At 36.3% G+C, this 12,478-nt stretch overlaps 1 protein-coding gene across 1 annotated transcript in view; it reads left to right on the top strand.

The window, feature by feature from the left end:
• Positions 1-12,478, top strand: part of brinp1 (bone morphogenetic protein/retinoic acid inducible neural-specific 1) — a 176,780-nt gene that overhangs the window by 31,336 nt on the left and 132,966 nt on the right. Inside the window, exon 2 of the mRNA XM_051110054.1 lies at positions 7,919-8,186. Coding sequence (XP_050966011.1) covers positions 7,969-8,186 — 218 coding nt within the window. The 5' untranslated portion in view covers positions 7,919-7,968. The remainder of the gene's footprint in view (positions 1-7,918; positions 8,187-12,478) is intronic.

Below are 12,478 nucleotides of genomic sequence, written 5' to 3'. Positions count from 1 at the left end.
TTAGCAATGTGATAAAACATGGGAGTGACATTAAAACATGTTAACAGCATGGTAACAATGTGATAAAAAAATGGTAAAACATGCTAGCAATGTGATAAAACATAGCAGCAAAAAGCTAAATCATGCTAGGAATGTAAATCATGTTAGAAAGATGCGGTTACACTTTATTTTAAGGTCCAATTCCAAGGTTTATTTTAAGGTCCAACTTAATAAACTCCCAACTGACTGCTTGTTAATAGTTAGTAAGGTAGTTGTTTAGTGTACAGTCATACAGCAATTGCAACACTTCTCTCAGAAAATTGTTCCAACTGCAAATGTTTTGGTATTCATGTCCTTATTGTTTTTGTTTGCACTGCAGCAACAACAACAACAACAACAACAAAATAAATAAATAAAAACCAAAAAAAAAAAGGGAAGAAAAGAACAGAGAAGAAAAGTCAAACTTGATAAACTTTCGCACAGAACTCAAAAATGGACTGGACAAAATGATTGGCATGTTGTCAAAATTTTAAGAAATAAACCATCTCCAGAGATCTTAATGTTCCTGTGTCCACTGTGCACGATATCATCATAAGGGGTTTACAGCCCATGGCACTGCAGCTAACCTCCCTGGACGTGGACAGAAGAGCAAAATAAATAAAAAAAATTACAGTGAAATATTGTTTGAATGGTCAGTAAAGAACCCTGATTAACTTCCAAACAAATTCAAGCTGATCTGCAGACACAGGGTACAACAGTGTCAGCTCGCACTATCCGTCGCCATCTGAATGAAAAGGGACGCTATGGTAGGAGACCCAGGAGGACACAAATGTTCTAGTACATTACCCTGATAGCACACATACATCATGGAGATGTTTATTTGACATCTGCATTTACATCACAAAGACGTATTTTTAAGAGTGTTTGCTCATCTGCGATACGTCTATGGGACGTTTCCTATCAGATGTCAAATAGACATCTATTAGATGTCTTTAAGATGTTTATGATTTAGAATGTATGTAAAACTGACATCTTACAGACATCTGGCAGATGTTTGTACACAGCAGATGCTTTCCAGATCAAGTGATCTTTAACAGACATATGTGCTATCTTGGTAGGAACACGTTAATACATGCTAACATCCCTGACAGCACACGTACTTCACGGAAACTACTATCAGAAATGACTCTACATATTTAGCTTGATTCCACTGAAAGGTCAGGGAACCAGACTGGAAAGTCCTGACTGACATGACATGGTACACGTGGATGCATAGAAAACACCACAAATATTATAATTTGCCACACTGAGTCATAAGTCATTGTTTGGACTAAAAAAAAAGCCATTTTGCCATTAATGTCAGCTGTCATCAAGACAAAAACCACAATTATACTCACAGAAGCTCCAGTGACATTATCAGAGTGGCTTTCTCCAATTCTGATGCGCTACACATGTTCTGAGGTTTTGTTTGGAATGCATGTAATGTGCATGTAAATGAATATATGCAACATGTAGGGTTAATATAAACTGAACTTTCAGATTTGTAAATTTCATTAAATTCATTCAGACTGATGAAAATTAGTGAATATAAACATACCTAGTGATGAGACCTCAAGACCCTTTGTAGATGACAATTCCTAAAGGGCGAGTCACACTTTATTATATTGGCTTACATTCATATGCATGCAATTGTGGGAGAGCACAAACGCAAGCTTGTGCGAATAAGTTTCAAGTTTGGTGAATTCTGCCCTGTGAATTCATATGAAGATCACATGTGCCCAAACGATCAGTGTGAGCTCTTGGCTGAATTAAAGGGAGCTGATTTGTTAACTGAGTTTCGGGAGCAAGGCCACTCCTCAACCAATCACCTAACTTTCTGAAACCTTCATATAACAGGCTGCCCCATTCCATACTGTTTGTCTCTTTTCCCTCATCCATTCAGCTATCCTTATTCCCTATTTACCTTCTGTTCAGGTTGTATCAGGGGGTCTTAATCATCTGGCCTAAATACACAAATGAGACTATACCCCCACCCTGAGTCTATCTGGGTCATCAATTCTAGGTGCTCAGATCAACCTGAGCATCATCCTATTCCCCCTACCCCTTCATCCTCTTCCTACTCATACCTAACACACTGTGCAATAAAACTATTTCTTCAGATCTCAGATTTCTGTTGCAACATCTATTCGAAAACAAATATTTAGATATTCTTATGACATCTAATGCAATCTTCTCTCCAAATATGAGTATAGTGGTCTCCTCCTAAAAGCGTACAACCCCACAGTCACACATAGTGAAAGTTTTGGTTTGTTTTTAACAGTGATGGTAGATGGCAGCCATGTATCAAGTTACTTTCAGTAGAAAAAGCTGTGGTTTTGTGTAAACTGTAAATAATTAACAATTAACACAACTAACACAACAGAACGCCCCCTGAGTTATTATAAGTTATTATATTTTGAATTTATTTATTTTTTCCCTTTGGAACAACATGCACTGATGAATCATGCACAACAAGACCAAGGACATTCATTTAGAAAGCAAATTGGGTCAATTTTAGTTTTATGTGGACCTTAACCAGGTCTGGCAAGGTGATTGTGTTCATTTTAAACAGCACAATAAACCATGACATTGAAAGCATTCTGTTGACCTGCTGCCTCTGCGATGTTTTCTGTAATACACATGCAATTTTCCCGATTAGATAGGAAGAGGTGCATTACTTAAAGTGAGAGGATGAATAAATTATGACCCTGTTGCCCCAACAGACAATGTGGCTCTTTGTGCGCAATAAACATAAATCATGGTGCAAATTGCATTATTTTGCTAGACATCTAAACAGTTCCCCTGCTCGTCCTGTCAGTATAAGTCACGATATTGCACTCAGTGCAGTATAAATGTGCACAGATTAATTATTATATGTTTGTGCTTTTCCGTAAGCCTGCGGTGGGCTTGGCTCCATGCCTCAATGGCTCTCAGAGCACCACAAGAAATATCAATAACAGACAGCATTTGTCATGGTCAGTCCTTCAGATGCCGGCATCGCTTTCCGCTTGATGCATGTGCTTCTCTTCTGTTAAAAGCCGATTTACATCATTTCTTGTAGTTTAAACAACAACAACAACAAACTCTGTCAGTCCTTTATGTCTGTACACTTAGGCCCTGTTTACACTAGTGCATTTTCTTTTTAAAACACATTTTAAAATGAAAACAATCCTCATCTACACTGGAATTCTCACTGTGTGTCCATTCACACTACACATCACATGACCATTCATGCACACTGGGCATATAAAAGTGTAAACAGGAAGTTGGTCGCTAGTCACTGGCACGTACAACAATGAGCATGATGTTATTGTTTACACGGTCATCAAGGATACACAGACCGAATATGGGCAGCCATGCCAGTGTTTTTAAAAGTCTCCATTTTGGTCCGTTTACACTGAAACACAACCCCAAAGTTTTCAAACTAAAATGGGGTCTGCAGCATTTTTGAAAGTCTTTGTTTTTGATTGTCGAAACCGCTGGAGTAGTGTAAACGTCAGGCATACCATTGCAAAAGTGATGTGTTCTAAAACGAAAACGCACTAGTGTAAACATAGCCTTAAGTTTACAAAAAAAAAAAATAGAGCTAATTATGGGCGAATATTCTGAAGTGTGAACTAAATATAATGTTTTAAGAAACTTAATTGCATGTTGTGTGCAATTAAATAAAATCATATTAAAGTTGAAATTTATATTAAATGCAATTAGCTGAACTTGACTTAAATATATATTTTTAAGTAATTTATTAAAATGACTAACTATTTATTGAAATATGAATAAAGTGTACTGAATATAGTGATGATTTAGTGATCAATTTATGATAAACAAAAATATACTCTTAATGTCAACACAAACTTGTATTAAGTAATTCATATATATGAGTAACTTATATGCAATGATAAAGTTGTAATTTAGAAGATTTAAAATATATTAAATGTAAAAGTTAATACTAAAAAAATAATAATATTTTTCATTGCTTTAGGATGTTGGTCAGCACATCAAAATATGTTACAAAAAATATGAAAACAATGATTTAAATATTTTAAAACTGCATTCTCTTTACGGATTCAGACTACAAGATACAATTAAGCGCACTTCTTTGTCACAAGTTGATGAAAAAGCTAATTAGGCAAGGCAAATCGATAATCAGTTAAAGGACACATTAAGAAGTGGTCAGTGCATGTGTTTTGAGGCACTTAAAGCGTTTGTTAAAAACCAACAACAAAAAAATCTGTCATAATTAAATCACCTTCGAGTTGTTCCAAACCTCTCCTGTTTAACACATAAAACTATGTTTTTAAGAATGTTGGTAACCAAACAGTTGCCGGTAGCCATTAAATTCCACAGTGTGGGGGAAAAAAAAAAATAAAAAAATGTTGTAGATGCAGGCCATAAACTGTAGCATGAGTAAATTATGAGAGGTTTCAGGTTCAACAGCTGTCACTGGGGCAAAGCTTTATCATTCAATTACTAATGTACATCATTTAGGGGTAAATAAGGTGCAAAAAAGTGTCTTTGTTTTCTGAAAGTGTAACCAGTACACCATAGACCAGTCCAATGAAGTCAGCCGTGCTCATCAAACACCTGGCGCCCATGATGGCCGTCTTTCAGAGAGCTGGACGAGTGCTGGAGAGCTGTGGGATTATATAGAGAATCTGAATGTCATTAGAATAACCCTCAGCTGCCATTAATCCAATAACGTCCAGCTGTTACGGCTGAGTTTCCTCTAGAGGAGCCGTGTCATTCAGAGGTGACTATGATAGAGACACTCACTGATTACAGGAGCAGATCAGCCAAAAATGGAAATTCTGTGATCAATTATTTTATGCTGTTTCAAAACTGTATTTCTACCAAGAAACACAAAAGAAGATGTTTAGCTGAATTTCTCCTTCTGTATTCCACTGGAGAAATAAAAGCGATACATCTTTGGCTGAATTGTGGCTTTAATTTGTTTATTTAGAACTCATAGACAACATCACCTTTTATGAAAACCTTTAATTCAAAAGGTTGTACAAATTATAGGTTTATAATTTTAATACGTTGTTATAGACCACTAAAACACTACAATAATGTTAAAGCTAAATATTAAAAGTTTTTTCCCCCCTTTTGTGTCAGGAATTCCATTAACTTTGCCGCTCTGTCATTATTCACCTTGACTTTATAATTACATTTACTATTAAGAAATAATTATGTCTGACAGTGACCTTTGGAAAATCTGCACAGGTAAAGACTACTGATCTTTTCCCTCTGTTGTGACAATTTCAAAGTCTCTCCATGTTTGTAATTTCAGTGAAATGATGCATTGTTACGTTCTGACAGGCAACCTCAAATTAGTCTGAACTAATTAGTTAAAGGAGCCCTCATTAGACGGCTCAGCTGCATATTTGTCACTGCAGGTGACGGCGGCAGCAGAAGCCTGTGTGACTGCGAGATCTTCATTCATTAAAGACTGTAAACAGCCGTACAGGAAGAGGGAAGAAATGATTTCATTGACAATTAGATAATTGCATAGAAGAGAGAATATTAATATGCATTCAGCTTCCTGGAGCTCGTATCATATACACCTCTTAATGATGTACATACTGTATAAAGATACCTTTAAGATGAGTAGGATGTTTGTAATATCCATGTAAGGTAATAACCATAAATTTACATGGATCATGGCCAGTTTTTGCATTGCTAGATATAATTAATAGTGCAAACTTTTGCCTGCAGAATGTTAATTATAGGAAGTATGCATACATGATGTACGCATAGTATAATTCATTAATAATTCATAACCTTTTTTATGGAAGGTTTGTAAGGTCAGATTCCCAATAACAGTGAAAACACAAGCATGTTGTAATTAACTTATGAAGCTACAAGTTACTTAATTTATGATTTACAGTCATAATACTCACTTTAATGTAAAAAAAAAAAAAAAAAGCTGAGAAAATTTTAGCATTGTTGAGATATTATTGTAGCTATTAATATTTTAATATTTAACATTTTATTATTATTATTATTTTCCATTTTCATTTTAAAGTTTTTTTTTTTTTGTGTGTGTGTGTGTGTGTGTGTGTGTGTGTGTGTGTTTTCTTGTGCTTTTGTCATTTTAAAATACATGCATATAGTCATTTATTATTTCAGGCTTAGTTATTTTAGTACATCAAAGCCTGGTTTAGACTAAGCCAGGATTAGGCCATAGTTCAATTAGGACAATTATTTTTTTATAAACATTCATTTAAACAATTTTTATAAACATTCTTAGAAAAAAACAAAGGCACTGATATATTTTAAGATCAAGGTTTCTTTCAACTGAAATAGCTCAGACTAATGTTTTAGTCTAGGACTAGGCTTAAGCCTTGTCTGTGACATAAGTTTGTTTTGTTTCAAGTAACTATAATTTATGTATTTGTTTACTACTATAACCTTAATTGAATATGTTCTATGTGAGAAGATGTGAGAAATTACTCTGTGACTATAATGTGGGGCTTATTCAGAATTTGCAATACTTGAAAGGAAAATAGTGTGCTACAGGAAAAGCAACATTATTATGAATACACCTAAGCTTCTATCAGACAATGGATGAATGTAGTGAAGTTATGATGTATTTGTCACTCACAGGTGCTTGATTCTGGTGTCTGAGTTGCATCACATGCTGTCTGTATTTCATGAAGAGGGTTAATGTTGCCTTTTAATAGCTCAGAGTTTGGGCTTCTAATGCATGAGGGGAAGATCTGGATGATCATTACAGTTGAAAACGGCTCTTATCGCGACATAAAAACACGCTGTTGGACAGACAGTCATAAAGAGTGCTGCTGACATATGCTGTGATATGGAAATGCAGCTCATTTTAATAACATACACTGCTCGGCTGTGGAAAGCTCACATATCTTTTGCTTTAGATTTTGCAAAAGACATTGAGCCCTCTTTTTAGAACCAAAACAGTTTTGCATTATTTTCTCCAAATTGATCTTGCTAAAAAACATTGCTTCTCATGACTGTCATGAAAATGATTGAATTCAGTACAATAAAACAACACATGCTACCATGATAGGGGCTAAATTTAACCAAGTGCCAAAAGAGAGTAAGTTTCAGCATTAGTGAGTACATGAAACAGTGTTGGTTTGTAACATTTCTTATTAATTCTAACAATGGCTGAACTTCAATATGTTTTAGAACGGTTATTAAATCACAAAGACTGTGTTGTAATTACATAAGTGTGTAATCTGATGTACTGTGTGTTTCTGTGATCTTTTTCCACGGTTCACAGTAAATGGTGCTCCAAGTGCTTTTATTAATTTTAATTTTAGGTTGTGTTCTAGATATTTTAGCACATCTAGTTAAATGTTATTTAATTTCAACTAACCTTTATTTGAAGTCATGGAAATGTTTCATGAGATTTACCTTAGGAGTGGCTTGACATAAAGGTGGACAGATGATTTTTAAATCTCTTTTGCAGGCGCCTCTAGACAGGAACATATTTACTCTTGTCGATCTCACTTCCAGCAGGATATCAGCATGTACCACTTAATTGCTTAAATGAAACTAATGCAATAAATTCTTGTGCGAATGCACGCCCGGCGCTAATTAGCCGGCGGAGATGCGCTGCCATCCTCCTCCACGAACCGACCCCATGTCACAACATATCATAAAGCTGACACTCACCCCGTCTGAACTTATCATGCCACCAATTAGTCTGAATAAAGTGAAGGCTGTACTTCCTGTTTGTAATTCATTCTCGTCGGTGAAAAGGGCACCGAGTCGTGTTAGTGCGGTGCTCTGCAAACCGTCTGCTAATAAAATAAACTATCGGGCTGCTGTCGCGGGTTATGCCAACGTGATTAGATTTCATAGCAAAAGCAGGAGTGTCAGAGTATGATGAAGGATGCTCAGATGTTGTCTTGTGTTTCCGCAGGTCTCCACAGAATGGAGCGAGAATGAGCAGAGAGCGGTCGAGAGTGAAGCATGAACTGGAGGCTCATTGAAGTCACTTACTTCCTGTTTATATGGGACCATATAACAGTTCAGTCTTCCCGCCAAGAGCCCTCGGCCAACGAGCAGCATGTTACCAAGCAGTTTGATTGGCTCATCTCTGACCGTGGCCCTTTCCACCACTCGAAGGGGTACCTCTCCTTCATGGAAAGATTTCGCCAAGGATTCACGACCCGGTATAAAATTTATAGGTGAGTAATCGATTCCATGCACTCTTTGCACTGTCACTACTAGCCTTTGCTCATGGCTGAATTTGAAGTTTCTGAGTTCTCTTAAAAAATGGGTGAATTGTGAAGAACCGTCCTCGATTTGAACCTGCTTTGTCTTTTTATGGATCCACGTGGAAGCCTCCCAAGAATTTATTTCTAGTCATTCAAAGAGGATATGCATGCAATCTGATCAGCGTTGCGTTATAGTGCTTGCAGGGTTCCCACGCTCATGAAAACGCTGAGATCATCACAATATGTTTTCCAGGCTTGGAAGAAATCATTTCTAGCATTTCTAAAGTGAATGTTTTTTTCTGGTTCTGAAAGATTGCATTGACAAGAAAGTGCTTTTTGAGAGTGAGTGCAATCTCAGTCACTTGATTGATAATACTTTAGTTAAGGGATTAACTCTCACTATTAACTAGTTGCTTATCAGCATGCATATTACTAACCATATTTTAGATCCTTTAATCCCACCCATACCTAAACTTAACAACTACCTTACCAACTATTACTAACCAGCAAATTAGGAGTTTATTGAAGCAAAAGTCAAACTCAGTAGTTAATTAATAGTGAGAATTGGTCACCAAACTAAAGTGTGACCATTTTTTCTACTTCTGACGTTTTGCGTCGGCAAGAAATTGCTCTTTGAGGGTCAGTGCAATCTCAGTAAATTGAACAAGAGATGATCAAGTAATAGCAAACAAGTGGACAAAAAATATTATAAAAATGCATTGGTGTGGAGGTTTGGGAACCTGCATTGTGTGTATAAGTTGGCTGTCTGTTGTTCTTATGAAGCAGTGATTTCTGTTGTTTATTCTGAAAATATTTGAAAGACCCTTAAAAACAGAAAGAAAAAGGTAACACTTAAATTGGGTCTCATTTGTTGACACTGGTTAATGCATAAGCTATCATAAACTAACAATGAGCAATTTTCACAACATTTATTAATCTTTGTTAATGTTAGGTAATGAAAATGTTCATGCAGTTGTTAATGTTCAAGTTCACATAGCATACTAATATTAAAATATACAATGTTGATTTGAAAAGTGTTAGTAAATTGTAAGAATTAGAAAAATGCTGTAGAAGCATCTTTCATTGTTAGTTCATGTTAACTAACGTTGTTAACTAATGCTAACAAATGAAGCCTAATTGTAAAGTGCTACCAATACAAATGTATATTCGATGGAGGTTAATGTTAGCTAATGGTTTAGGAGTCGTGATCGTTCTTAGTCCATGATACCTGATGTTAACGAACTGAAATGTATTGCTGTGAGGTTGCTCTTTCATCATTCAGGAGATTTAACAGAGCTTGCTGCTGTTTTATGCCTCTTCAGAAGGTTTGTAGGAGAGAGAAAGAGAGAGAGAGAGAAAAACAACAACAACGAGGCACAATTGAGTCTGTGATTGTCATACTGAGAAATGTTTGATTTATTGTAGCAAATCTAAACATAGTTTGGGACATTGTTGGGATGTCTTCTGAGACAGGAGAAACATCTGAGAGCAAGAGATTTTGTGATTTTTCGTTGGGCTTAGATGGAGGAGCTCCAGCTTCATTATTGGGTGATTATCAGCTTCAAGAGAACAGGAATTAGTGGCACTTGTATCACAATACTGCCACATGTTTGAGCAGGGAGTCATTAAAATAACGCTCTCCAAGAGAGTGTAAACGTGTTTTTATTCTGCAGGACTACTCAGATCTTTACAGCATGCCATTATTATATCAGTCTATGAAGTAACCTTCCTTCGTTATATCATTTGAAAACATTACATATTCCTCCCTTTATGAAATGTTCTTCTAGGATTTATTAAATTCACTAATCAAAGGTGCAACCGGAAGCCCAGCCCCTGTTCTTGAAGTGTTTTCCCATTCATTTGCTCCATAGGGATTTCATAAATGTCTTCAATAAAGAGTTTTAATCCATCAGCTAAAGCAATCTGTTCCCTGATGAGTACAACATTGCAAACTTTGATTCGAGGCAGAATAAGTATATTAACAAAAGTGCAAGACTGTGCACTTAACATCTTTTTTAAGCAACCTTTTATAAGTGAATATAAAACTAATAATTTCCTGCATTTGCACAGTAAAATATACACATTTACAAGTTAAAATCACATTTAACATATGGCTTCTAAAAAACATTATATATATATCACTGTTTAACAACGTCATGGTAGGTCTGCCTTGAAAAATGTTGTTCAGCATCAGTTTCCCTATAAAAATGAATGCGATTTCAGCTCAACTGCTGTGCTCTTATACTGCAGTGATGTAAACTCATGAGGAGTGAAAAAGCTGAGACAATTGCAGAGCCCAGGAAATGCTTCATTGGGAATTTCTTGTAAAAGAATGAGGTCTACACATTTCAACAAATACTTTAATGATTTAACAGTCATTTAATATAGGCCTATTTATAATAACAATACATAACTTTATATTAACATCCAGTCCTGTAATAATTACATTTATAAATATAAAACTGCAAGCAGCAATTACGGGGCCAAGCACTAGGCAAGCAAGGCAGCAAGCATCAGAGCAACTGAAGCAATCAATAATTAAAGCCATTTTAAGATGATTTTAGTCAAAATGGGTGAAAATCAATATGTTTTAATATGTTATCACTTTTGGCGCTGTTATCAAATCAATGTGGTGTGTTCTGTGTGAGGTGACAATAACACACATGAAGTTTGGTGTCATTATGTTAAAGCTTTCCAGGGCTACAGCCTCAGAGTCATTTTGGCATCATGCCTCAAATTTGTAGTGGCGTTGTTTCAACTTGAACAGTTTCAACTATCAACACAAAATCCATAACTTTTTGTCAGCACAGTCTCAAGATGATTTGAGTCGATTTTGGTGAAAATCAGACCAACGGTCAAGGAGGAGTTCGAAAAAGTAAGTTTTCAACATAAATCAAAATAGCGGATCAACTGTTTGGTCAACTATGGTATAATTGGCATGTGTGTTGTCGGCGTGACCCAAAGAATATTTTGAGACCAGTTTCATTACAATAGGTTAATGCAGACAAAATTAACTAGCATTTTTGGAAATTTCATAGTTATTTTCATATTTTCCTTGGTTAATGAATGGTTTATCACTCTTGACCAATAGGTGGCACTGTTACCAAATTAATGTGGCCTGGTCAGTGTGAGGTGACAATGGCACATACAAAGTTTGGTGCAAATATGTCAAAGCTTTGCAGAGATACAGCCTCAGATGCATTTTTCCAGCAAATTCGTTGATGTGTTAAACAAAAACCATTTCGTATATTGACACAAAATCCATCCCCAACTCTTTGCCAGCATGGTCTGAAGATGATCTGAGTCAAATCTGCTGAAATTTGAACCAACAGTCTAGGAGGAGTTCAAAATGTAAGTTTTGTCGGGCAGGAAGTTTTGCCACATTTTGGCATAATTGGTATCGATGTTAACAGCATGACCCAAGGAATATATAGAGATTGCTTTCATTACAATAAGCCATTTTCCTCAGAAGCTTTTTGCATTTTTTAAAATTTCTTAATAACTTTTGGCCACAGGGTGGTGCTGCCCCCAAACTTTTTGAGTACTGACAGAGCACGGTGCCAAAGACACATACCGAGTTTTGTAATAACACGCCAATGCGTTCGTAAAATATAGCATTTTTTGACAAGAATTCAAAATGGGCGATGCCTAAAATGGCAGACCTAGGAAAAAAGGGGATGGTTAGACTCGGCATGATGCGCCAGACCAATTTTGTGATTTTTTTTTTCCTGACCACTAGGTGGCACTGTGTCGAAATGCTGCACGTAGCCTCAGGTCATGTTTGTTATAACACACACCAAGTTTGGTCTCAATACGCCAAACCGTTGCAGAGATATACCCTCACTTCCATTTTTGTGTGCTTTTCGTAGAATTTGTTTGTGTGTTAATTGAGAACGGTTTGACTAATCAACTTGAATTCCAAAACTTTTTGCCTGCGTGGTCTGAAGATGATCTGAGCCAATTTGGGTGAAAATCAGACTAACCGTCTAGGACAAGTTTGAAAAAGTAGGTTTCACAAACTATTAAAAATAGCAAAAAAAAAAAAAAAACCCTAAACCCTACAATTTTTACATTTTAGTGTCCATTTGACTCAGCGTGAATTTTCCCTCTAGACCAGGGGTCACCAGACCTGGTCCTGGAGGGCCGGTGTCCCTGCAGAGTTTAGCTCCAACCCTAATCAAACACACCTGAACCAGCTAATCAAGGTCTTACTAGGTATACTTAAAACTTCCAGGCAGGTGTGTTGAGGAAAGTTGGAGGTA

The sequence above is a fragment of the Labeo rohita genome, chromosome 5 (assembly GCF_022985175.1).
Source record: "Labeo rohita strain BAU-BD-2019 chromosome 5, IGBB_LRoh.1.0, whole genome shotgun sequence".
Taxonomy (NCBI): Eukaryota; Metazoa; Chordata; class Actinopteri; order Cypriniformes; family Cyprinidae; genus Labeo; species Labeo rohita.
The sequence above is the reverse complement of the archived record's forward strand: the minus strand, read 5'-3'. Positions and strand labels throughout refer to the sequence as shown.